The sequence below is a fragment of the Echeneis naucrates genome, chromosome 17, assembly GCF_900963305.1.
Source record: "Echeneis naucrates chromosome 17, fEcheNa1.1, whole genome shotgun sequence".
NCBI classification, from domain to species: Eukaryota; Metazoa; Chordata; class Actinopteri; order Carangiformes; family Echeneidae; genus Echeneis; species Echeneis naucrates.
In genome coordinates this window covers 13,072,614-13,097,640 of record NC_042527.1, presented here as the reverse complement: position 1 = coordinate 13,097,640, position 25,027 = coordinate 13,072,614, and the positions used below count along the sequence as shown (strand labels likewise).

The window sequence follows — 25,027 nt, the reverse complement described above, 5'->3', positions numbered from 1 at the left end:
TTGCTTCAGTACCCACTGTTTAAAATCTGCCCACTCTGACTGCTGAAGAGACTTAAACACAGTGGGGTGCATTCAGTAATGAAGTAAAGTGTGAGGGCGATGTCCTACTTTGAAAGTATATTCAGTTGCTTGTGTTTATTGTTGATGCTTATTCACCCTTGTGCCTAATATGATAATGCTCCGGTAGTGCAGAGAACACGGTGTGCTGTGTGGCAGCCTATTTATCACACCGCTGTTTTTCACGTTCTGTTGTTCTAGTGAAAATTTCTCTTTCATCCCACCAGCGGAGGGCCATGCGGACGGCTCCACAGAAGCTGAGGAATCGTTCCAACACCAACCAGGCTACTGTGATCCAGAGCAGCCCCAGGACCCGGGTCAACCGCTACATCGGTCGGCTGATTGAGGCCCGCCAGACCGAGTCAAACACAGCTGACCTCAACGTCCTCACACTCATGTATAAGTGCTCTGAGCGCGAGCAGAGGGTGAGGGATTTCATACGCTGCAGATGATCCGTATCTGTTTGAACCACTAATGGGTAACGTTTATGTTACTGACCCTTATCTGGTCTCCGGCATCATATAGTACCACCAGGTTCCTGATGAGTACTTCACCAGTGCAGTGGTCCTCTCTCTGATCCTAGCTGCCTTGTTTGGCCTTGTCTATCTTCTCATCATACCGCAGTATGTACATTTGATTTTACTGTTGGGCTTTCTTCTCTCTGATGTTTTCCTTCTTGCCACTCATTTTTTTTTTTTATCAGTTACTCAGCTCCTCAACTTTCCAATGAACGCCACCATTCCCTTCTCTCTTCTTTTTCCACTCAGGGGCACAGTGATACTAGTCCTTCTCGTCTTCTGCATCTGTTTCCTTGTAGCTTGTATCATGTACCTGCATATCACTAGAGTACAGGTAATTGAAGATGCACTCATCCTTACTTTACTTGAGCAAATGTTCATTCTTTAATTATCACTTCACACTCTATACTCTACAGACAGACGTGGCAACTTTACCATCATTCATTTTATGTTTTTGCAGACAATTCAGTAGTTATTGGAATATTCATTGGCCTACTTTTTAAGTCTCTAAGGTATTTCAGTTCAGATGGCTGGTCTATTAAGTTCAGCTATTTTGAAGGTTGGTGGTCAAAACTTCTGACCACAGAAGTTTTAAAATTTGTCTTCACTAGGTTGATGTTCTCGCTCTCTTATTGACTCGATCGTCACATCAGTTTGATTTCAGGCCTTTTTATTATCTCATGCTTTTCTTACTTTGTCCCGTCGTAATATTGCCTTGAATAAATAAATATGTGTATGTATGGTTTTAAATTTCATTTAAGGTTCCTTCTGCTGTCACCTTTGAATATGTATGTCCATGTCTTTGCCTCTTAGTGTTTTCCAGGGTGCCTGACCATTCAGATTCGCACTGCTCTCTGTATTCTCATAGTGCTCTTAATCTACGCTGTGGCCCAGGCCTGTGTGGTAAGTTGGCGAAACCAAAGATAAAATCTTCTACAAATGATGGACTTTACTGGCCAATCATTGAGAAGAGGAGAAAAATATTATAGCCATGTTTGGAGCTGTAATAGTCATTCCGTTTTGCTTTTTTCCCTCTTTAACATCTCGTCATTTATATGCTTGTCTATCTTCCCGTTGACTCTGACAGGTGGGCTGTATGCCCTGGATGTGGGGTAGTGCCAACACCAATAGCTCTATTCTCATCATTGATCTGGATAGTGGTGCCAACCACACTATGGCGGAGCTGCCCTGTGATGGCGCCCGTTATGCCTTTCTCTCCTGTGTGGTGGGCACCCTCACCCTTGCACTTTTCTTGCGGGTGTCCTGGCTTCCAAAGATGGCGCTCATGCTCCTTCTAGGGGTGTTGTATGTCACTGTGCTGGAGCTGAGTGAATTTCGCAAGACTGAAGGGTGAGGTTCACAACACATCATGACTGTGAACATCAGACAGACACGGGCAAACAATCAAGCCAAAACAAAACAGAAACTTTTGCTTCTTTCCACAATTTTTTTTTTTATTTCATTTCCTGAAGTTACTTGAAAGTGAGTTCATGACAGAGCTCAAAGTGAGATCCAGTTATCATCAAACATCATTCTCGGATGAGAGATGGAGATTAGCGGCGAATGTAAAGCAGTGATTCAGTGTTTGTTTGATGCATTAAAAAAAACAGATAACCAAGAGTTTAGGGGAGCGCTTTGAGTGTGTGTGTGTGTGTGTATGGAGGACTCTTTGCTTGTCTTCAGCCCACACACTCTTTCATTTTCCACTCTTTGAAGCAGCACATGTGCTCATTAGTTCCAAATCAGAGGCCTGAAAGGACAATGTGGGCTGGATGATGGGAGCACATTAGCTGTTTCAACCCAGTACCGAGAGGCCTGGGCAATATTGTCAGAGCCCAGATCATAAATTTTCCCCTGAAAAATGATTATCTTGGAAGTTATTAAGTTAAAGGGTCTCTATTGAAATGCTAAACTAATCTTGATACAGTTAATAAAGTAGTAAATGATACAGTGTTACATGGTCCAGAACATTTAAATTTGACTTAATGCTTCATTTTCATGTTTGCCAGTCAGTCTTCACAGTTTTCCGGTTAAGATTTAACTCATGATTGTTCTTGACACTGTGGGGGGTCCCTGCAACCCGCCTGTGTAGTCTTCTGTGTGGTCCAGTCCAGTGCTGACTTGTGTGTTGGTCTCTTCCACAGTGGGGGGTCCTTCCACATCCGGGGGTATGAGCCCATCCTGTCTTTGTTGCTTTTTGTCAGTGCCCTGGCCCTTCACTCCAGGCAACTTGACCTCAAACTGCGCCTGGACTTCCTATGGGCTGTGCAGGTGAGGAAGTGTGGCGCTCTATGTGTCTGTGTATTTGAGAGGGGGGCTGTGGAGGTCCAGGAACTCAGATGTATCCTCGAACTGCTGCCATCACAGTTTTGGTATATGCAAATTATTAGTTTAAATGTGGAAGCTTTGTATTTATAGGCTACCAGCTGTCTGTTCTTTGGCAAAAACAAGGGTAAGAAGCTTGTTTTTATTTTCTTTCATTTGGCATCAGAGGTGTAAAAAAAAAAAAAAAGAGGGCTATTTTGCACAGTGGGCTGAAAGTGTAAAGGCAAAAGCTGATTTTCAAGCAATTTAACCCTTGAGGTAGCATAATTACTGATGTAAACTATCCAAGTCTATTTCACAGACATTAGTCAGTATGTTGAGGTTTTTTACTGACTCCATGTGGTGAAAGGGGAGAACAAACGACAGTCCTGTGTATTTTGTGTGTGCTGTGCCGGCAGGCGGAGGAGGAGAGAGACGGCATGGAGAAAGTCAAGCTGGACAACAGGAGGATCCTTTTCAACCTTCTGCCTGCTCATGTGGCTCAACACTTCCTCATGTCAAACCCCAGAAACATGGTGAGCCTCGCTAATAGAAATGCAGGCAGACAAACTGAAAAACAGGTAGATAAAAAGCAGAAAACTAAATAATGAACACCAGGAAAGGACCTATTTTATACTCCTATACTATATTCTTTCTTTTTCCTATCAGGACCTGTATTATCAGTCCTATGCACAAGTAGGTGTCCTGTTTGCATCCATCCCAAATTTCAACGATTTCTATATTGAGCTGGATGGAAACAACATGGGAGTGGAGTGCCTCAGACTTCTGAATGAGATCATTGCTGACTTTGACGAGGTAAAATGTTCTTTTCTCACGTGTACCTTTCTGCAACGTTCAGTTTGGTTTGTGTTGCGCCTTTGTGTGTTTATTTGAATGTATATTTTGCAGCTCATGGATAAGGAGTGCTACAAAGACATAGAGAAAATCAAAACCATTGGCAGCACGTACATGGCAGCTGTGGGTCTCGTCCCCACCATTGGTACCAAGGTGGCGAGTCTTTCTGTGTTTCTCTCACTACATTTGTAAAAAGAAGTAGTACATTTTAATACTAACTGGTTAATGTGATTTTCTTCTTTAGGCCAAAAAATCTGTTTACGATCATCTCAGCACAATAGCAGACTACGCCATTGAGATGTTTGACGTTTTAGACGAAATTAACTATCAGTCATACAACGAATTTGTCCTGAGAGTGGGTATGTGTCACCCTGTGTTAAAGAAATTATAGTAGATTGACATTGTTTTGGGTTTGTTTAACCCATATCTACATATTTACACAGGTATCAATGTTGGTCCAGTGGTTGCAGGGGTGATCGGGGCACGACGACCTCAATATGACATCTGGGGGAACACAGTCAATGTAGCCAGTCGAATGGACAGCACTGGAGTACCTGGAAAGATACAGGTATGCCAAGCGCCTCGAATTCCAACATTAACGCACCGTTTATATATTTAAATATGCAAACTCAAAAAAAAAAAAAAAACTTGTTCGTATTTGAAGTAATACAAAAACAATTCTTGTAGGAAAAATGGAAGCGAAAAAAAATTAAAGCTGACAAAAAATTTGCTTTTTATTTTGTACTTTCAAGCCATGTTAGTGAGAAATAACCAGGACACTTTTTCATTTCATACTCAAACTTTGACTCAGACTAGAACACGCCAAAATGACTAACTAGCACTAACAACTTTTCCTGTTTACTGTATCTATATGTTCTTCCTGTCTAATAAAAGCATTTGCAGAAACATGAAACAGCACCTCAAAGTTCAGTCTGCTGCTGTATGTCATGTGAGGGGATTCAGTCAGAACCGTAAAAGCTCTATATCCCTGTCTGTGCTGTTCAGGTGACTGAAGATGTCTATCGCCTGCTGAACACCAACTATGACCTGGTGTGTCGTGGCAAAGTTAGCGTTAAGGGTAAGGGTGAGATGCTGACTTACTTCCTGGAGGGGAAGGTTCAGGGTGTGGGCACCGTAACCACTTCTTCAGTGGTGCGTTCGGCCAGCTTGGCCCGTCGGATTCACTCCTGCGGGAAGACGAGCGTCCCGGCCACCCTGGGCAGCGTCTCCTCTGCCGCCAGCCTGACTGCTCATGCCAGCATGGGCAGCAACATCCAGATGAACGCCGCCATCAGCAGCAACAGCCAAACAACATGCCTGCCCTCGTCCTGCGTACCCGCAGTGGGAGAAGAGGATGAGGAGGACATAGAGGTGACAGAGATTAAGATTGAGGCTGCAGCAGCTGTCGCAGATGTTGCAGTGTAGAGAGAGAGAGAGAGAGAGAGGGAGAGACAGGTCTATCAAATCTGTCTGAAACAAGGAAAGAAAAGCCTGGTTGGAGGCCTAGAGAAGACAGGGCTGTCCAGGTGTTTCCTGAGTCCTGAGTTACTGGCCATACCCACAATAAGCTCATTCAGGATATGAACTTCCAGAGAAATGACAGGGTGATGCGGACAATCATACTTGCTTTGACGGACTGTTTGCCACTCGTGGAATAAAACATGGAATGAAGAAGAATGATACCCGGAATCATAAATTCTCTTTTACCAACTCCATACCAGATAATTTGATTTGTGGTGTTCCTGGGTTTCCTCAGATCCAGGTATTATAATGTGCATCTACATTTTCTAAGTACTACATATTCCATGTACAGGGGATATGTGCAATGATATCCAGAAAAAGACTGATCATGCTATTGCTTTTGCACTGTCTTTCTGATTATGCCAAGGATACATTGCATTATTTTTCAGTGTAAAATGGTGTTTCTTTTCTTTCTTTCTTTCTTTCTTTTGTTTTTCGGTGGCATGTAAGCATGCATACTTGTGAGTGTGTGTATGCATGCATGGTTAACTCTGAATTGTAACAAAACAGCACAAAATACTTTTTTTCACATTGAGCTGACTGGATAAAATAGGCTTTTTCTGAAATATATTTACAGATAGTATTGCATGATTTTTAAGAGTTGACAGCCATAGTAACTCCTGTTGAAAGAAACCAAAGTATTGAGATTTCCATGGATCCTTAGTTTTACCGCATATTGTCTGACCAGACGAGAGGAGAAATGATGTGGCAGTAGGTTGGACTTACATGGCATATACTAGTCTTTCAGACATCATTAATAGACTTTAAGTGTCTTTTTTTCAGTTTAATTAGGTTTCCTGAATGTTCTTACACTGATTCACAATGGTTTAGCATTATGTAACATGTGAGCCAAAGGACACCGGAGAAGTCAGTGAAAGAAGCTGGTGCGTAAACTTAAGGAGCAGTTCTTCTAGCTGAATATATTCTGCTATGGAAACTAGTTGATGCCAAAACAGGAGCAGTCAGAGGATCAGTACCGCTGATAAATAAATCACAGAGGACTAATGCACATCTATGATGCAAGCAGACACCCAAGGGAGTCAAGGAAGGCCACCAGGAGAAAGCACATCCATGACTTTAGCACACAAAACGAGCACACATCCTTTACAAATGCACAACCTATAGTCCTTTACTCACAGCCTCTGCAAATGTAGATTCATGTATTTTTTCACTGTACTCTAATATTGAAGCTACATTTTCATTTTCCTCACAAACTACGAGCTTTAGCACGTCTCTCAAATACAGTCTCAGAAATGTGAGGGCGCTTCAGATATCTTCAGATATCGTATCTATCAGCATACAAAACTTTTACTTGATCTGCAAAAGTGTAAATATGTCATGGTTCAAGTTTTTTGCCTTACTCATTAAGCTTAAAGTGATTGCAACCTGCCTTTTCAGATATATTCACTTTGATATGCAGATCATACTTTTTGTAAATAGCCAAAAGCTGTAAACTATGTTGTATCTTGTACAGTGTAAAGTTGGGTTATTGAATATTTTGTAATAAAGACAATATTGGTGTATAAAATATCACAAGAGTGAGTGTTAAAATGTTAACACAAAATAATTCAGAATGTTGAATTTTTTTTGGGCTCCAGTACTCACAAAAGTACCGTAGAGTCAAAGAGTTCTGTGGAGAATTGAGGCTTGCAGCGTGAATAAGGATCTTTTTAGTGCTTTGTAAACCCAATTTAGAGCAATATGAGAACTGTCACAAGCACAATATTTAAAACTTGTCCCCCTGCCTGGCATCTCATTTTTATGGGTAGTCTTTCCTGTTATTTCCACTCTGTAAAATTTTATTTCTTCACGTTACTTTATGGCTCTTGAAATAACAAATTTCAGTCAACACAGTAAAGTTTAGCAAACAATGACTCAGTGATGTTTGTCCACAGCTCATAGCCAGATGAACGTCACTACCATGTCACAAACAGAGGGCAGGGGCCAAAACTGTTTTCTCGATTTTCACGTAGAATTTGTCTGAGGTTCACTTCGCATAACAGTTATGTCAACAAAGGCCCGGCTCAGCCATTTTCCAGGATAACTTAATGTTGTATAACTATTTTTTATGGAATAACACAAAAGAAAATTAGTTATTCATAATTTGCTGCATAATAGTAATGTAGATGTGTTCCAGGAGAGTTAAGGAATGTGGTAAAGAAAAGAGAGATGTTGTCATCAATGTCACTGTCGAACCCCCCTGACTTCAAACTAAAGTTGACATTAAGCAATCAAGGGAATCCAAGGTAAATGACGGCACACAAACAACCCTCCCCCTGGTGTCATCAAGGCTAAAAGAGGTCATGATGAGTAAAACAGGCCGTGAAATTCCCAATAAGGTAAATTGTTCAAAAAAATATTTGAGAAGGTCAAATGTGGAACAAAACACAAGTTTAGAATAAGTGAGCTGACATATCCTGAAATCTATATCTCTAAAGATGGTGAAGCTCAAAAAATCTGTTTAACTTGAATTTCCCCCTTAAATTTGGAAGTGTTAAGGGGGGTCATCACCTGTCTCCCGTTTACAATTAAGCCTCCACACCTGATGTGAGTAATCAGCGACTGCAAACTCCCCGATCTCATCACACCAGAAATCTATCCTATATGGAGATTCAGCTGCAAAATGTAAGTTTCAATCAAATTCTATTTACTTTTGTGTGAAATAAGTCAAAATTAAGAGAACCTACAAGTACATTAGCAAAATGACATGCTGTGTCTTCTCCACAATGTAATGTGGACTTAAATGATCAAACAGAAGCTGCATCTGGAGCCCATCCAGGAAGAGTCGGAGCAGGAAGATGAAATCAGAGGAAGTGAAACTGGAGAAGGTGAGGACTTTGTTCAGACTGAGGCAGGACTGGACACAGAGGAGGAAATGATAGAGGATGAAGGCGAAGAAATAGAAGAAGAAGAAGATGATGGACCACTGAGGGCTCGCAGACCAAGACGAAAATGTCAAATCAACAGGGGGAAGAGTTTAGTTCAGGGGCCCCAAAGCTCAGTGGATTTCAATGATGTAGCTGAGCAGCCAAAGTTAAGAAATGAGAAGCAGCAGTATTTAATTTCAGAAGAGCTGAGAGAAAAGGTCAGTGTTCTTCATTAAATATCTCACATTAAATATTGACAACACACAAGTTGGGTGATACATGAAGTGAGCTGTTGTTTCCAAGATTACCAGGGTCAAATGGCAAAGCTACACACCGCCAAAACCACCGGTGAGGAGGACGATGATGACAAAGAGGAAATACCGCAAGCGGCGGCAAGTGCAGGTGAGTGCCCATTTTAAGTGAAGATGATGAAACCATTCAAATTAATAGTTTTTTTTTCTCTTGTCCTCCAATATCTGTGCAAAAAAAAAAAAAAAAATTTCAAGGAGGAGCCATTTCCTCAGTGGGTGGTGAACCTGATGCTCAACATTGAAGAGGCAACAACCCACCAACTGGTGGTTGAGTAACATTCATGACAGGCCTCAGGAGGTGAGCATGTTGACCACAGGAAACATTGATCTTAGTGAGTACTGAATAAAGAGAAAAAAGCAAAACATGCGTCGGCCTGCCAATCAGCAAAGCCCATTTTCATTCATAAGTTTTGTTGTGTGCGCGCTTTACCTCTCTCTCTCTGGTAAATTCTCTATCTGACATAAAGCAACTATTAATCCCGTACGTGCCTTCAACACTTTGCTGGTAGTTAAATGTCATTTCAATAATATTCATTTTCATAAGCTATGTGGGAGTGTTTAATGTGTAGCTTCACTGTAAAGTCCTTCATTAACTAACTGTATCATCTTATACATTATTTTTTTTTTTTTTAAAGAATGTATTACAAGTGTCTGGTTTCTGTCATTTAGTGAAGAAAAACTTCAATACTGTAAGTGAATTGTACGATAAGCCCGAACTCTGTGTTCACTGCCATCACATCATACCACTGTACTTGCTTTGTATTCATGGGAACTTGTAAAAATAATTTTTTTGAAAAATTGATTAAAACCCGATCTTTATTAGTAGACACATTATGATGGATGGATTACAACATGCCATGGATGGCAGGACTTCTGTTCATTCTGAAGTCTGACAAAAGAAAGCTTGGGGAGTTGACAACATGAGTGGTGTTGTTGTGTACATCGCAGATAGTGTGGTGAGGTATTTGGCGTTTGCCATAGTTAGTTATGACAAATACTACACTCAGGAAACAACCGGTTGCTGCTGTCTTTCCTCAGACAAACATGTTGTGATTCTGACAGAGGGTTCTGAAATGGTGGGGTTATGCAACGTTAAAGGAGAATGATCGTGTTTATCTATCTGTCCGATAAGAGCAACCTTCACCAAACACACTACATGCACAAATAGGGTTTTTGTGTCAAAACACAATATCAGTCAGCATTACTTTACAAAATAAGTGGTTGACAACAACAGTCAGCGGGTTTGTCATTATCTGGTAGCCTTTAACTCTTTGGATTTTCTAGGATTATTTATTGTGGGGTTTTTATTATTTTACTGCTTGATTTTAATTCCTCTGAAAAGCAGTATGCACTTTTTCATAAACTCAAGAGGAGAGATAAAGATGCGTAATTTGGCAGTCCAAAAACAGGGTTGTTTTGATGTCACTTTATGTTCCAAAGTCAATATTGACAGTAGACCATGTGAACCTGGATATACGCACGTCAAGCAGAGTCATCCACCGTTTACAGCAGCTTTGTCTATAACTATTTTATATCCGTGGTCACTGTGTCAAACATTAACTTCTGTGGAGGCCGGATCTCCAGATAAATACTGCTGGTTTGTAGAAATGGTTTCAGAAGGAAAACTGCAGTCTTTCAGAACAGTTCACAGAAGCCCTGAAGGAAAATCTCACAGCATTTATCTGAAGATTTGAGATGCCTGGATTATCTGAGAAGCTCATAATTGTGACAGGAATGGCTATGGCTCTCTTAGTCATGGCGAGGTCTTCCCCTGTGGTCGGCCCAGAGCCTATTCGCTGTGCCCCCTGCACGCTGGAGAAACGAAACAACTGTCCTGCCATCCCGGCAGGCTGTAAGCAGGTGTTGAGGGAACCTGGCTGTGGTTGCTGCATGGCCTGCGCACTGGAGAAAGGAGCGTCCTGTGGAGTTCACACAGCCCACTGTGGGGAGGGCCTCCGCTGCACTCCCAGGCCCGGTGAGGTCAGACCTCTCTACGCTCTGACCAGGGGACTGGGAGTCTGTACTGAAGACCGAGTCAAAGGTAAGCCAAATATTTCAAGGTTTACTTCTCTCTGTTATCAAGCCTTCCCACCGTCATGGTTAGAACGTGCTACGTTTTGAACACAGAATGCCTTGTACAAAGGGACATGTTTGGGATCTGTAACACATTAGGTAAAAAGTACTTCCAAACATTTATTTCACAGAAGAAACTGAAGGAACCAGTGACCCCAGCTCCCTGCACTACCTGCTGGGTCTCAACCTTCCCCTTGACCACCAGGACGCTGCTGAGGGCCACGAGAGCATCACGGAGAAGGTCAACGCTATCAGAAGCAAACTGGTACAAGAGGTGAGGAAAACTTGACTAATGTAGATAATTCAACATTTACCTTCCTCCCACAAGAGGGAGCTCTTGGTTTTAGGGGGACCATGGCTCCTGAGTTAATTGGAAATATGATGGGTTTTTTTTTGGTTTGTGTTCTCACTGACACCTTTTAATTTTTTCTGCACAGGGGCCCTGTCACATTGAACTGCACCGTGCTCTGGAACAGATAGCCAGCTCACAGCAGAAATTAGGAGACAGTTTCACGACATTCTATCTCCCCAACTGTGACAATGGTGGCTTCTACAAATCCAAACAGGTGGGAATTTCAAAAAATCCAAAACTATCTAGAAAAAGAGTAATCTGAAATTAGCAGATGAGAAACTAATGTCCATCTCTGTCCCTCCTTTAGTGTGAGTCCTCCTTGGTTGGACCACCTGCTCGCTGTTGGTGTGTGTCTCCCTGGAATGGGAAGAAGATCCCGGGATCAACTGACCTGTTTGGTGATGCAGAGTGTCATCAAGAACTCACACACTGAGGGATGGCCATGCTTCTAAACATAGACGGACACGCACACACATCTGCATACATGAACAGACACAAAGCAAACACGTTTCTTAACTTAATGTCTGGATGTCATCACCTGATGAATTGACTTCCTTTTTCTTAATAAGTTTATTTACATAATGTATTGTATGTACTAACACTTATTTATTCGCTACTTGTATATTCTTCCAAACATTAACCATTTGTCGTTTTTAGATTTTTTATGTTTGCCAGTTTTTTGTTTTCTTTTTCAATTGTAAATAGGGCAACACTGTATACATTTGTGTTTCTGACTAAATAACTCCATTGCTCAAAACCACAGGTCCACCGCTATGCTAAGACCATTTCAGAGTTTTCAGGATCAGATTTTTTTTTTTTTTTTCATTCATTCATTCAAAATTGAAGCTGTGCATGGCAAGAAACAACACAGCTGCTCATTCATTCAACGTGTTGACATTGTCTGAATGTATCTCCATTGGCGTTTCCTCAATGGGTATTGGTGGGGGAAATACTTAAAATGCCACAAGTATGTCCACAGTGGCCAAGCACAAACATATCAGGGCTCATCCAAACCACCGTGAGGTTTAGGATGGGTTCTTCTGCATTTGTCTACCTCTACTAGTCTCTGCAGGTCCATTGGTTTAGCAGAGGGTTGCTGAGGGCTCTTCTCAGCTGCACATTTCTCACCTTTTGTATTTGTTTAGAGGAATATGTGCGCTTTTTTTTATTTTTATTTTTTTTTTGGCCTATTTTATTTTCTATTCTAGTATTTATGATTCTTTTTTCTTTTTTCTTTTTTTTTAATTGTTGAGGTGCAGTGGAGCAAATTTTTTTGTGAATGTTATTTACCAGGAATGCTGCTATTCCATTATCAGTTTTGAGTCATGTAATTTCATCAATGTGCATCTAAATAAATATTGTTTCATCATGATGGATGGATTTGTCATGTTTTAACGTATGGTCCCCCCCATTTGGCTCATTCATACTCCAAAGATGAAATACCTGGGTCATTTTATACTGCCTTTATTAAGTAAAAATAGTCCTCTGAAGGTTGCATTGTACATGCAAACAGCATATTTACTTAAACCAAGGCAAGTGATGAAATTATCACTGGCTACACAGAGATCAGAGATAATGGTTTGTGGCCTTTATCCCAGAAAATTCAGCTTATGTAAAGTGACAAAACAGTAAGAACCACTGTACAGATAACAAACCTCCATCTTTCTCTCTGTGGCTTGACATCCAGCGTAAAAAACTTTACGCACTGTAGTGTTTGAGCTGCACAGGAAGCAACTTGAAAAAGTGGAATTCATAAGACAGGAGTTCATAGTAAGGCACGGCATGCTTACTCTGAGACATATTCGGACATACATCGTATGGTTGTCATGACAACTCACAATTTCTTTATAAAAAATCGTCAAACACAAATTATGATTACACATCACACGCACGTACACATGTGCAATGCCACTCAATTGTGCGTAAATGAAGAGCACGCTCGACATCGTTTGTGACATGTACGAGTTAATGTCTCTGTATCTTGTGATTAGAATGAGGCCTCAGATGATTTCTTGAAGTGTATCCTTCTGTCAGAAGCTGTCCAGGTTGGGTGAATGACAAACAGCTTATAAAAGATCCATCCGTCGCAGAAAATTACAGACTCTATCTGACACGCGGAGGCTTTTTTTTCCCTCCTGGTACTCTTCCTCTGTTCCCCTTGAACTGCCTCAGAAAAAGGTCCCACAGGCAACAGATAGAAATAGCAAACATCCACATATCGGTCGAGCCATCTCTTGACCTCTCTCCCAATATCCTCAGTGTCTCCATTTGTTTACAATTCTTCTTGCTCTCACTCCCACCCTCCCTCCCTCCATCCTGCTCTGGTCCTATTGGCTCTCAGAGTTGTAGTACTGGGCGTCTCCTCGCTCCTTCCCATCAAAACCTGGCAAAGGCTGCCCATATTTGTCCACACACCAACAGTAGCCGCGCTTTCTGCCTTTGGATGGACGGCACTGAAAGTGAAGGAAGGGAGAAGGTGAAAGGGGGGAAAGAGAAATAGAAGGAGGCGGGGGGCTGCAAATTGTGTAAAGCCAGTTGAATATGCAGCATTATGGGTAACAAGCCACTTTACTCAATGAAGTAGAACAGCAATAGTTAAGAGGTATTAATGGTCAGATTGTGCTGAGTCGACGCAGCCTTGGCCATCCAACACGCTGTGGTATTTTGAGCTGCTTTTATGGTCTACCTCCTGTTGCACACACATATAGAGACCTTTAAGGTAAACAGAAACCTGGTAAAATATTTGCTTAGTCCCGTTTGTGAACAACTGAGAACCAAGATCTATTTTCAGAAGCTGGTGGCCAGTACGAATCATCTGTTGCTGATTATACCCCACAGCTCCAAATTATGGGTACTACAAATGACTTACAGAGTCTGTGGAGCTACCCAAGGGCTGTTATTTTACTGCCAATTTTACTAAAGGTCAACCTCCGCTCTAGTAAAACATGCAGCCATTCATTTCAAGGGCTAGAGCAACTGTGCTACCGCTATACAGAGTCAGAGCTGATCAGGGTGGTGGTGATGGCGGGGGCGGGGTGCAGTGGGGGGGTGGCATCCTTATTTAGTTCAATATTTCAGGTCTGGGTTTGAGTTGAGCAGGACCCTCCCGGTCTGAGACCACTGTTGCAGAGAAAGCGGTGGCGTTATGTGTTGAATTTTAAAAACTGATGTCTTATCTTCGCTGCATTCTGTGAGGACAAAAATGTTCCATAATAGATGAAAAAGTTTAACAAAACCGTATGGTAGGAAAACTAATGTGGTAATCAAAAATTTAAGCCCAATTTAGCATATCCTCTAGAAAAGTGTGTAAGTATGTTTTTTTTTCTTTAAAAAGACATTCACTGTTATTAAGCGCAGTAATAAGACATGTTTTTGCTTAAAATCAAGCAAATGTCCAAATTAAACTGACCAACATGAAATGTCTGCCACTCCTTCAACGCCTGAGGGCTCAGCACGGTACACTAGGCCCATTCTACATAAACAAAGACAATGAGCCTGGCGTTGTGAGGCTGGTTATGAGATGATTGCAGGTCAAAGAGAACACTTCCATTAAGCAGGAGGGATTGCTATGTAATAAGAAAAGCTGCCTCTGTCATGCAGTGGCGCAGGAGCCCTAAGTGCCTCCATATGAATGCGTCAGAACCACTCATTTATTACAACCCGATCGTGGGTGAACCATGTAAGCGTGGGGATGGCTGCAGCTCTATTTCTGTGCCTGCTTCTCAAAAGTCCAGCAATTATGGGGCGAGCGCATCGGGTGCTGGTGGCCACCTTGACGTCTGTCTCCCTGGGAGGGTTCCCGTTAAACGGCCATCGTCCCAGCCGTCAACCCCAATGGGGTTTGGCCCCTGTGGTTTCTGTCTCCAGAGTCAGTGGCTCGGGTCTACCTCACTGGTGTGGTGGTGCAATGATGAGGCTCTAATAACTACCAATGAATACAAGGGGACAGCTAAAAATCTGTAACTAGGCTGCAGGAGAACTATAGTTTGAGTCACTACATTTCAGCAATGAATCTTGATTAATGTCGCCTGTAAAAGGTTTTTTTGTTTTTTGCAGCAGCAGCAGCATTGAAAAGCAATAAACAAGTTCAAATTGCAACTTTAACTCATTTGGGGCCCCTGATGCAAAAATCCATATTCAGCCTGTGATCAATATCAAATGTCACTTTGAATGTGCCGTGTTACCTGCTTTTTCTTATAGAAGCCCTTCTTGTCACAGTTTGGTATGCGGAAACCTCTGGGGTTGAGAATGTCTGTAATCTTCAGGCTGCTGAGAATGCTCTCGATCTCTCTCCGACAGGGACCCTACAGGTGAGGAAACACATGAGTGGTTACTGAAGCACTTCGAGAAATCTGAAAATGCTGCATCAGCTGCGTTCAGATTTCCTTTAGGGGTGAGATTTTGACAAAAAACGGGTTTCCACATAAAGACACGAACAAAGCTGGCTCACACTGAATCACACATTACTCTGGCTGTAATACCGAAACAATGGTGGCGGATGAGACTTGAATTCATCGGACCGATTTGTAAGAGCTTAACAGTTTGCCCAAGCCGCTTAAACCTCTTACACTTTACACAAAGGATGGGGAATAAAGTGAATTCAAAGAGCTCAAAGATGGAGCTAGAAAGCTTGGACTCAAGTCCAAGTGCTCCAGTCACTAATCAAAGCAGGCAGTCAAAGCCCATTACTAATGTGTGCTCACTTCTCTGTCCAAAGAGATCAAAATAGCAGCAGGGCTTCCCAACAGGCACTCACATAGGCCAATCCATCATTTGCTGGCTCTCAGTACACCCGGCACGCGGACGCCTTGTGGCCAAACAACCGCCTGACCCAGGTCAGCCGCAGGGCCATCGTACCCGCTCGCTGCCATGCCATTCTATTGCTCACGACGATGCCTGCCAACCATCAGCACTGCTACCAAAAGCATTTCATCACCCGCAGGGGGAGAAAAACACCAAAACACAGAGGAAGAGGAGAAAAACATTCCTCCACTGTGCTCCGAAGGCATAAAAATATTGGTTGTGGTACTTACATACTCAGACTCCTGTTTGGTCTCTAGAGAGAAGTTTTGTTGGTCTGTGATGAGTGGTCCCGGGAGCTCTTCCATTTTAAAGCTCTGGGTTCGCTTCTGCTGCTCCCGTCTCAGGACTTCGGACTTGGTGGAGGGGAAGAGAGGGTGAAGCGGAGGTCTCAGGGATCCCATGGGTCTGTGGGTGCTGTACGAGATCTGAAGGGCAGAGCCGGTGGAATTTCGCTCTTCATCCTGAGTGTCAATATTTTCTGCTGGAAGTTTGAAGAAAAACGTGTGTTTATTCACAAAACAGTACAGTTGGATATATAATATTCCATTTGAGGAGCGGATTTTTCATCTTGATTCAAACATGTTTAACTTTTCAAGCTGGAGATCACTTTGAGCAATGTGAGAGATACCATTTTTAAGAAGCTTTTCCTTTTAAGTTTTGGCAGAAATACACATCAAGACCAACTTCACATTAAAAACATATTTCTGTCTCAAATTGATCTAGTTTGTTTTTAAATATTAAACTAAGTCATGGCAGGACCCTAAACATCAACAGTGCTAAGTTTCATCTATCTGTTCTGATTATGAGCTGAGCTTTTTTTTTTTTTTTTTTCGTGCACAATCTTTATTATGAATGAAAAAGTTTTTCTGAAATAATCTTCCACTTGTTCTTCATTCTCTTTCCATAGTTGATATGAGTCATCTCAAACTACACCTCTGCATCTGATCAACTTCTTCAACACCTTTCGGATCCAGGAGGGTGATGAATAAAACTCGTTAAGTTGTATGTCATTGCACATGAACGTCCAGTGACCGGCGTCCTGTTCATGCAGCTTTACCTGGCAGCTCGTTGACCGGAGGGGTCGGTCTCGCTGCAGCTCTCCTGTTTGTAGCGTTTGCACAGATGCCCCGACCCTCCAGCAGAGCCTGCAGAGGCTTCGTCTCTCCGGGCTGATGCTGACAGCTCAGTCCGGAGCCGCATCTTCCGGTGTACACGCCGCACGGCTGGCCGAAGCTCAGCGCGCAGGTCATGCAGCAGCCGCAGCCCGGCTCTCGGACCTTCTCGGCGCAGTCCTTGGGCAAAGGTTTGCACAAAAGCCGCGCTCCGACGTCACACGGCTCGCATTTGATCACCGGCCCGACAGCACCTGACCTGCGGCCGAACGAGGCCAGGACGAAAGTCATGCAAAGTGCGCGAAAGCGGGAGTCCATTGCGGCGTCCGGGAGCATAAATGGTGTCAGAGAGAGGAGGCGCACTGTCCTGCTGCGGTGACTTTCCTCCAGGCTGCTTCTCTCCCATTCACATAAAGCCGCCGGACAAAACATCTCAATATATAGACCCCAGTGACTGTAGTCACACCCCCGAATGGCTTGTGGTCCCTTCATGGCTCGTCTCGACTCAGTTATTCCCTCTAAAGCTTTGGGCCGATACACCGACCGCTGATTTACAGCAGCGGGCTCTTTAGGATTTATTTTAAATGGCGTACATGTGATTTTTAAAAAAATCCATCCAAAAAGATTAGACAGTTTGCTTTTCCCTTTCACCGTAGCTGAGTGATCCAAGCGCACGTCTGGATATTTGACATACATTTGTTCATGTCATGTTAGTCACATTAGAGGAAATGATTATGCAACCCGTGGAAAATACTCAGAGAAATGACTTCATGTGGATCAGATCTCAGTGTGAGGAGCCCACACGCAGTAAAGCGGAGCATCAGTGATACAGGGACTCATTCATAGAGGGCGCCAACATGCATTTATCTCATATTTTCAACGGTTGAGAAACACTTGCACTGAACTATGGAGACTTGATTACTGTATTATGTTTTTTTCTTTGTGTGTGTCCAGTGTTAGGTGTGCTTATGTACTATGTGTGTGTGTGTGTGTGCACGCTGCTCTTAGACCCAGTGGCTTCTGCAAATGACCCTGCATGACCTGCTATGGTTTAAGCACATAAACTGTGACCAACACATACATAAGACGGTTATTTTAAACTTTCAAAACAGTATAAAGAATGAACACAACTTAGAAGTTTAAACAGCACAAGGCAACAGATATCACAAATGTGTACCAGAGTAAATGCTCTGCCACATTACACTGATTTTCTTATTAACTGAAACAATTCAGACACACTTCAGAGAAGTATTTTCCATACAAAAATAAGGATGATCTTGTTGAATATGGTGAATTTTAAAATTGAACAAACCAGAAGTGTATTTCCATGAATTCCATCCTGTTTCTATTAAATACAATAATAACAATATAGTTTGTATCACCCCAAATAATCAGTAGTTTTAATATAAAATCTTTATAACACTTTATAATAAGACATAATTAGTTACTATTACTATTCTACACACTACTGTATAAACTGTTATATGTTCTACATTTCCTTTGTTTATGATCTTGATCTTGAAAGTCTTGTTCTTCTGTACTAATGGCTGCATACGATCATTTAGTACCATTGAAATGACCTTGTGTGCTGACATGACACTTGGTGCAATGCTCTGAGGAAGATCCAAGCGACCTTATTTTATTCTGCCAGGTTTCACATCAGAAACCAAAACGTAATTGAGTCACAAGATATTCTGCCATCTGTCCACACAGTCACTTTTCATAACAAGAAAAAAGACAGAAAAACAGCACCTACAAGTTGACCTGCCCATAAGAACGCATCTCATATACCTGTTCCTTGCACATAGACTGAAGCAGTGGTCTCCGAACTTGTTAGCATGTGTGACATAGTTGGGCCTGTTCTGGTCATTTCTCAGCGCTACAAAGCAGATCTTAAAATAAGGACACATACCACACGTGTAAGTGAGAAAATTCCTGAGTAGATACATCTGTAACATTTTTAGGTCCACTATTAATTGCTTGCAGATGAGAGAGGGAATACACCAGCATGGAACGTCCGAAATACCTGAGAAGAATAACAGCAGGAGAGGCGATGTGTACAGTTCCTCTGTGCTTTTGAAATTTTTTGGAAGGCAAAGTCAAATCATTTGCCAACAAGCCCTGGCGTACTGCGGCCTGTTAACAGACAGGTCTACAGCAGAGCAGTGCTTGGAGGAATGCAAAACATTTGTTTCATATGCTGAAAAAAAAAGAAAAAGCCTGCTGATTTTTCCTCCCTCTCCTCTGCTCAGATTTTTTAGAAGGGGGTCTCTCAACCAGCTGCGCATATTCAGCATAGCAGAGCGGAACGTCGGGCACAGGGAGCAATGTACTGAAGGAATGCTGTCCCGCAGAGCAGCCACTCAATAAAGAGGGAGTGTGAAGAATGCACGTTTGCACACAGGATATTACTGTACATGTGTTTAACATAACCTGCTGTCAGAGGCTACACCGGCCAACCACAACTGCCTGTCAAATCCTAATCTGCAGCAATTTTCCACCCTTTTAAGGTGATTTGGACGAATCAGACACTCTGGCTCGAGGCTCTGAGAGTGGCCTTCTGAGGCCCCAGCAGCCAGGATGTTGCTCATTGTACCTTAGGGCAGGGAAGCCCTTAGATATAAACTAGCAACTAACTCAGTTTAATTGTTAATTTTACAAAACCCAAACATCATCTCTCTGATTAGCTATGAGCAATTATGTTTATAGTGCTGTTTTATTATTGTATTTCTGCCCTGTTTTTAACATCGTAACACAGACACTCCAACTATTTTCTGGAGTTGATGCTTAAGGAAAAGAAAAATTTACATTACTGGTGGAGGATCAAAATCCCCCATTAGCATTCCATTCACTGAAAAAAGTAACTCCATTGTGTTTTTGATGCATGCCATATGTAATAGTGCGTCTTTTGGCAGCTCCTCCTCTTCTGGCTCTGTTGCTGTGATTCTGTCTGAGCGCAGAGCAGAGATACAGAGGATGGTGTTATTGTAGTGATGAAGACAAGCAAAAGAATCTACAGCAAACACGTAATCTCACAGATTGAAAAGCACATAGTTTAATCAGCTGGAGGTCTGAGGTAGAGCATGTCTGAGTGTGTGTGTGTGTGTGCTTGTACATAGAGGAAGTGTGTTAAAGTAAAAGAGGAGGGGTGTGACTGTTTGGGAATGAGAATGCTGCAGATCACATGATAAGTCTGGTACGGTCACTGTTATTCTTTTTGGTCCCATCTCATGACCGTCTCTTGTATAATTGCTCTAGTCTGAGAGTTTTTCAAGCAAGATCTCATCACATATGAATTGGACTAAAAGGGCCCATTATGATTAATACGGTCATCTCTTGCCTTTGATTCTGCTGTTATGGGCACCCATGCAGACCTTTGACAACTATCCAATTATTTGATGTGGTTTGAATGGTGAACAAAATAAATAAGCCAAAAGGTCAAAGGCCAACTTTCTTCTTATTCCAGGGTTGGCTAATAATTTTTTTGGAGTGATCTACTCGTGGAGCTGCCATGGTCCCCAAGTCTGGAGGCTTGGCCCCCCCACCCCACCCCCGAGGCAGTCCAAGGCTGTAATTAAGCCTGAGCGAAGTGGAGGACAGAGAGCGCGGAGCTCTCAGCACTCAGTCTGACGGATTGCAGAGAGCTCGGAAGTGGGCTGAGAGTGGCGCCGCTCACTTTGGGCCCTGAACACCCCCCCCAATGACCAGCCCAGACAGCATCACATCCTATGTCTGTATTTCCCCCGTTTATACATAAATGTTATTTGAGCTTTCATTTATACACATATACATGTCCAAAACATACCAATTCTCCTTCTCCTTGGTCTAAGTTGTTCACACTGTTCTCCTGCTTTGTTATTTAATAACTCTAATAAATAGATTTCAAGGGAGGGGCTCTAAATTGTCTCTTATTGGCTGCAAGCCACATTTTCATACATTCTTCATAATACCATGTGTTTTTAACACACAACAATGGTGACAAACAATTTAAATCCAAATGAAACAAACAACAATGTATGCAATTTATTCCTGCTCAGTCACGTCTCATTTTCTCGCTGCCACCAACTCGCCATCACTCATCGTAAAAACAAAGATGAAATTACAGTGGAGGAGGAAATATCCCTTGCAGATGCAGGCCCTACAATGCTCCATTTATTTTATAAGTGCTGGTGGTCTGTGGTTTCTAGATGCGGTGTGGTGCAGGAATGGAGAGAAAAGACAGAGCGTTATCACAGTCCGTGTAAAAAGCTGTAGCTGTCTCTGACAGGTTCAGCCAACTGTGGAAACCTAATCTAATTTACTCCCTGTAAGATTGGTATGCAAGTGGAATTACTTTTAGATTTTTCCTGTTATTTAAACCATGTTTTATTTTATCTCTACTTATTCTCCACTTTAAAGCAATTATATGAAATTATTAATGTTCATCTTATTTCTACTCTATCTTATTTTTGGCCATGTGAAGCCAAAGGGATGGAAGAAACATAAAAGCAATTTAGTTGCATGCAGAGCTTTCATTTTTATTGATGTCAGGGATTTTCACTGCTTCCCTGCTGGTTTAAGAAAGTGGAAAATTGTCATGATCACACAACTTCATCTTCTTTCACTCTTCGGTACAGTGATTCCCACAGGCGTACTTGTACCGCAATTTATTGCAGTACATATCCACATTTTTATATCTGGGAGGAAATATGAAGTCAAATGGGACTGCAAATTTAAAAAATGAGTTTTGATGTTGTGCATAAGAATATTTTTGGTCACAGCAGTAAATGAACTACCAGTTATAATGGACTAGCTGCACAGGACAGTGTCTGACCAATGCTGAGTCTGTTGTTTTACTTTAACGTCTTGTGCTGTGATTGAGTGTGGAAATAGTGAACTTATGCCACACAATTGGCAAATATAGCCCAATCTACTGTAGACAACACAAACAAACAAAAAAAACAAAGTCTCTGTGGTACCTATATTTTCATATGGCTGTTGGGCTTTGTCTGTCAACCCCCCCCCACCCCCTCATCACCATCTTTTACACCTTATCTCAAACCAAAATGTCACAGTTTCACAGGGACAGACTGATGCTTGTTGTTTCCACTTCAGCATCATTGAACATGACCAATCCCCCCCTCCCCCACCCCTCCCCCAGCTCTATGACTTAATAGGTAACACTTAAATGCAACCATGACACAATAGCACAACAATAGCCTCCAATTAGAGACCAATTTTGAAAATTGCAGAGTTTAGAATTTGCGTGAATGTTTTTTAATGGTTCTGGAGCAAAATATAAGTTATACACATTATCTGTAATAAGTGTCACATTTTTTCTCTATAATTCATCATTTTGAGCTGACCTGAACTGTCTGTGTGTGGTGTGACTATTCCTGGCCTGTGTCTCGGAGTTTGCTCTATACACATATACACACACACACAAACAAACATAACGTTCATGCATACATTCCACACACTCCTTGGATTCTTTGTGCTCACGATATTATTTTGTTGTACTTTTTGCTCTACTATATTCGTTCCCCCACTCTTTGTCTTGTCCCCACAGCCAGGTCGAGAAACTGGCCCGACATGAAAATTCTTTCAGCATCTGCTGAAAGCCAAACAGGGGCCTCAAATTGTGCAGCCATCCCAGAATGCACTTTCTATTTTTGCTCCCTAGCCTTTGTTCTGCCTCAGAGGAAAGAGATGAGCCCTGCCCCTCTAATTAAGTGCTCGTAAAAATGCAGCCGAGCTGGGGGTACCCGAGGAATGAGAATGAGTCCTGTCAGCCCGATAAGTGGGGCCTTTCACCTTATTATCTGCAAAATAAAACTTGATGGGCTTCAGTTTGATAAAGGAAATAGGTGTAAATCTGTAGAATTTATTGGAAAACCTGTATTTGTTGAGACAGGCATATTATTCTGTATGTGGCAGGCTTACTCAGTGTCTTGCTCAGGTCAGGAATGTCAGCACAATCGCAGTGATTACATTACAGAAGCTCATCAGTAGTGATGGGAAATGAATCTAGTTTTGCTCTCGGGCAATGTCTTGTCTGCTTTGCCTGTTATTCTCCTTTATCATTAATAAGCTTGGTAATAATAAATATTAAGACATAAATCAAGCTCTATGGGGAATTATTACAGTTTCCAACTAGGCCAGCTCTCTCATGCTCTCACACACTGTTATTACCTGTATGAAATATTGTCTTTGCTGACAGGTTCCTCTGTAGTCTAATATTGTTGCCAGCTTCTCTGGACTTTCCCCAGTTTCATTTATTTCGAGGCCACTTCACACTAAATAACAGAGGAAGACTCTGGGCTCTCTGCAGTCACCACACCTGGGCCTTTGCTTCCTTCCTGCCCTCCCCGGGAATTCTTCACTTTCACCACCTGCAGAGGGACAGTGGTGAGGTGGGAGGTGTGTGTGTGTGTGTGTGTGTGTGTGTGTGTGTGTGAGGGGGGGGGGGTCTAACCCATTATACCTTTCCTCCCTCCCTGGGTCGACTCTGCAATTTTATTCCCTTTCAGTGCCATTAGAGTAACCTGCCCTGGCTTGTGCGGAGGTTCAGTTCTCTTTCATGTCAGCTCAAATGAGACAGCGGACATTTGTGTGCTGGATATGTCCATGTGTGCAGAAATAAGAAGTCACAGATAGAGTAGTAGTGCATGGGTCTTATTAAATGCAGTAGTGGTCGATTCACAATAACTATTTATAACTTTAAGCGTTTAGCTAAAATAATTTTGACTGGGGAAATAAGCCACGTCACAAAACTGATCCACTCATACACAGACCAAACGTTTTATGTTGTTGGTGTCCTCTGCTGGTGGCAAACTGAAATGAAGCCATTTCCTTTCCCTGCAGTTCCAGTAAGTATGTTTCCAGCAGGATCTCCTCACTACTGACTGAGCAGTCATGTCATGACCTTCCTAATCTTTTCACATTCTGTTTTGTGTTGTGGGATTAAAACTACAGCTGGAAGAAACTACAGTTAGAAACCATCCTGGAATTAATACTAAAGCTGTTGAGGGTGTACTGGGTGGTTAGTCACTCTGAACCCACGTTGTAAAACAACCGAGACCTTTTCATTTAAAACAGTGGTGGAGACTTTAAAAATAATTAATGTAATCTATCCATAAGATAGAAAGATGAAGTCATATTAGACTTCAATGAAGAGCTGATACAGATGATAACTACATTTGCTGTGAGAGAGAGTATGAAAAGAAAAAATCTAATTTTTAACAACCAAAAAGCAACAGATAACAAAAGCAACCGTCCAGGTCAGCGTTTTAATTCAAAGAGTTAATGAATCGCCGAGATGACATACATGTTTCCTTCCATTTATTTACAGAAAACATCAAAAAAATGCAATGTCAATATACACATAAGCTGTTCACATGTAGCATGTTATAAACAGAGGCCCAGTATTGTATGAGATACGTATGAGGTACAGATAATAGGTCATGAATTAATAAAATAACAAGTGTGTACATAATGAATGTAGGAATATCAACAGAGCTTTATTGTGGTGGTAGGTCCCTCTCTTTATCAAACGGCTGCACAACACAAAAACTGTCGAAAGGATTATTTTTTTTTTGTCATCATGTCTTACACAATGTCACCAAACACCGCTGACATTTTCTGCATCCCAGAGCAAGTATTTGTTGTATATGTCACAGACAGATGTTACATTTATTTTAGCAATTACAACACTGAGCATTCTCACTTCCCTAACACCTGTGCGATGTTTTTCTCAATATAGCAGCTAGTGTTTTCTTTAAAAGGCAAATTAAATACACAAATTGGTGTCTGCTGATTTATTCCTGATACTGACACACTGCAGTGCTGTTTGTGGCCATATGCCCCTGCAAAGAGGGTAAAATTTGGCAGCTGGAAGTGGAAGCCACTGGCTTCTGTCCACAAAGTACCAACGTGTTTTTAACCAACTCCTGTCAAGTCAATATATATTAGCGTTTCATTAAAATATTTTCTATGGTTTTTCTCATTTTGGCACACACACACACACACACACATACATACACACACACTTTCAATAAACTGTTGCTGACAGTTTTATAAGTGGTCATATTCACATAGATCTTAATAGGAAAATGATTTAACAAGTTCGGAGAAGCCAGCCACATGCTGCACATGTACAGAAGGCTGTGGTTTAAAAAAATAAAATTTTACATTGCATAGATAAAATAAAATAATCCTGTTTGCAATGTAGCCTGTTGCACTACAAAATTATACACATCTTCAGCACTTTCTTTTG

The 25,027-nt window shown here is 41.9% G+C and overlaps 3 protein-coding genes across 3 annotated transcripts in view; 2 read left to right on the top strand and 1 right to left on the bottom strand.

Annotated features, from left to right (window-relative positions):
• The window catches only part of LOC115057986 (adenylate cyclase type 1-like), a 29,221-nt gene extending 24,062 nt beyond the window's left edge, over positions 1–5,159 (top strand). The window contains exons 9-20 of the mRNA XM_029525265.1: positions 285–482; positions 583–680; positions 825–909; positions 1,389–1,478; positions 1,663–1,925; positions 2,720–2,846; positions 3,299–3,460; positions 3,549–3,695; positions 3,789–3,887; positions 3,979–4,093; positions 4,178–4,302; positions 4,740–5,159. Coding sequence (XP_029381125.1) covers positions 285–482; positions 583–680; positions 825–909; positions 1,389–1,478; positions 1,663–1,925; positions 2,720–2,846; positions 3,299–3,460; positions 3,549–3,695; positions 3,789–3,887; positions 3,979–4,093; positions 4,178–4,302; positions 4,740–5,159 — 1,929 coding nt within the window. The remainder of the gene's footprint in view (positions 1–284; positions 483–582; positions 681–824; positions 910–1,388; positions 1,479–1,662; positions 1,926–2,719; positions 2,847–3,298; positions 3,461–3,548; positions 3,696–3,788; positions 3,888–3,978; positions 4,094–4,177; positions 4,303–4,739) is intronic.
• A 4,969-nt stretch (positions 5,160–10,128) lies between these two features.
• Positions 10,129–11,291, top strand: LOC115057831 (insulin-like growth factor-binding protein 1). Its single transcript, XM_029525051.1, has 4 exons — positions 10,129–10,474; positions 10,638–10,780; positions 10,944–11,072; positions 11,166–11,291. The coding sequence occupies exons 1-4, from the start codon at positions 10,129–10,131 to the stop codon at positions 11,289–11,291; spliced, it is 744 nt and encodes a 247-aa protein (XP_029380911.1).
• Positions 11,292–13,185: 1,894 nt separating this feature from the next.
• Positions 13,186–17,164, bottom strand: LOC115057926 (insulin-like growth factor-binding protein 3). The gene is made up of 4 exons (XM_029525183.1): positions 16,719–17,164; positions 15,892–16,142; positions 15,043–15,162; positions 13,186–13,311 (listed from the first exon to the last, which is right to left on the bottom strand). Exons 1-4 carry the CDS (start codon positions 17,107–17,109, stop codon positions 13,186–13,188), a joined length of 888 nt encoding a protein of 295 aa, XP_029381043.1. The 5' UTR covers positions 17,110–17,164.
• Positions 17,165–25,027: the final 7,863 nt, after the last annotated feature.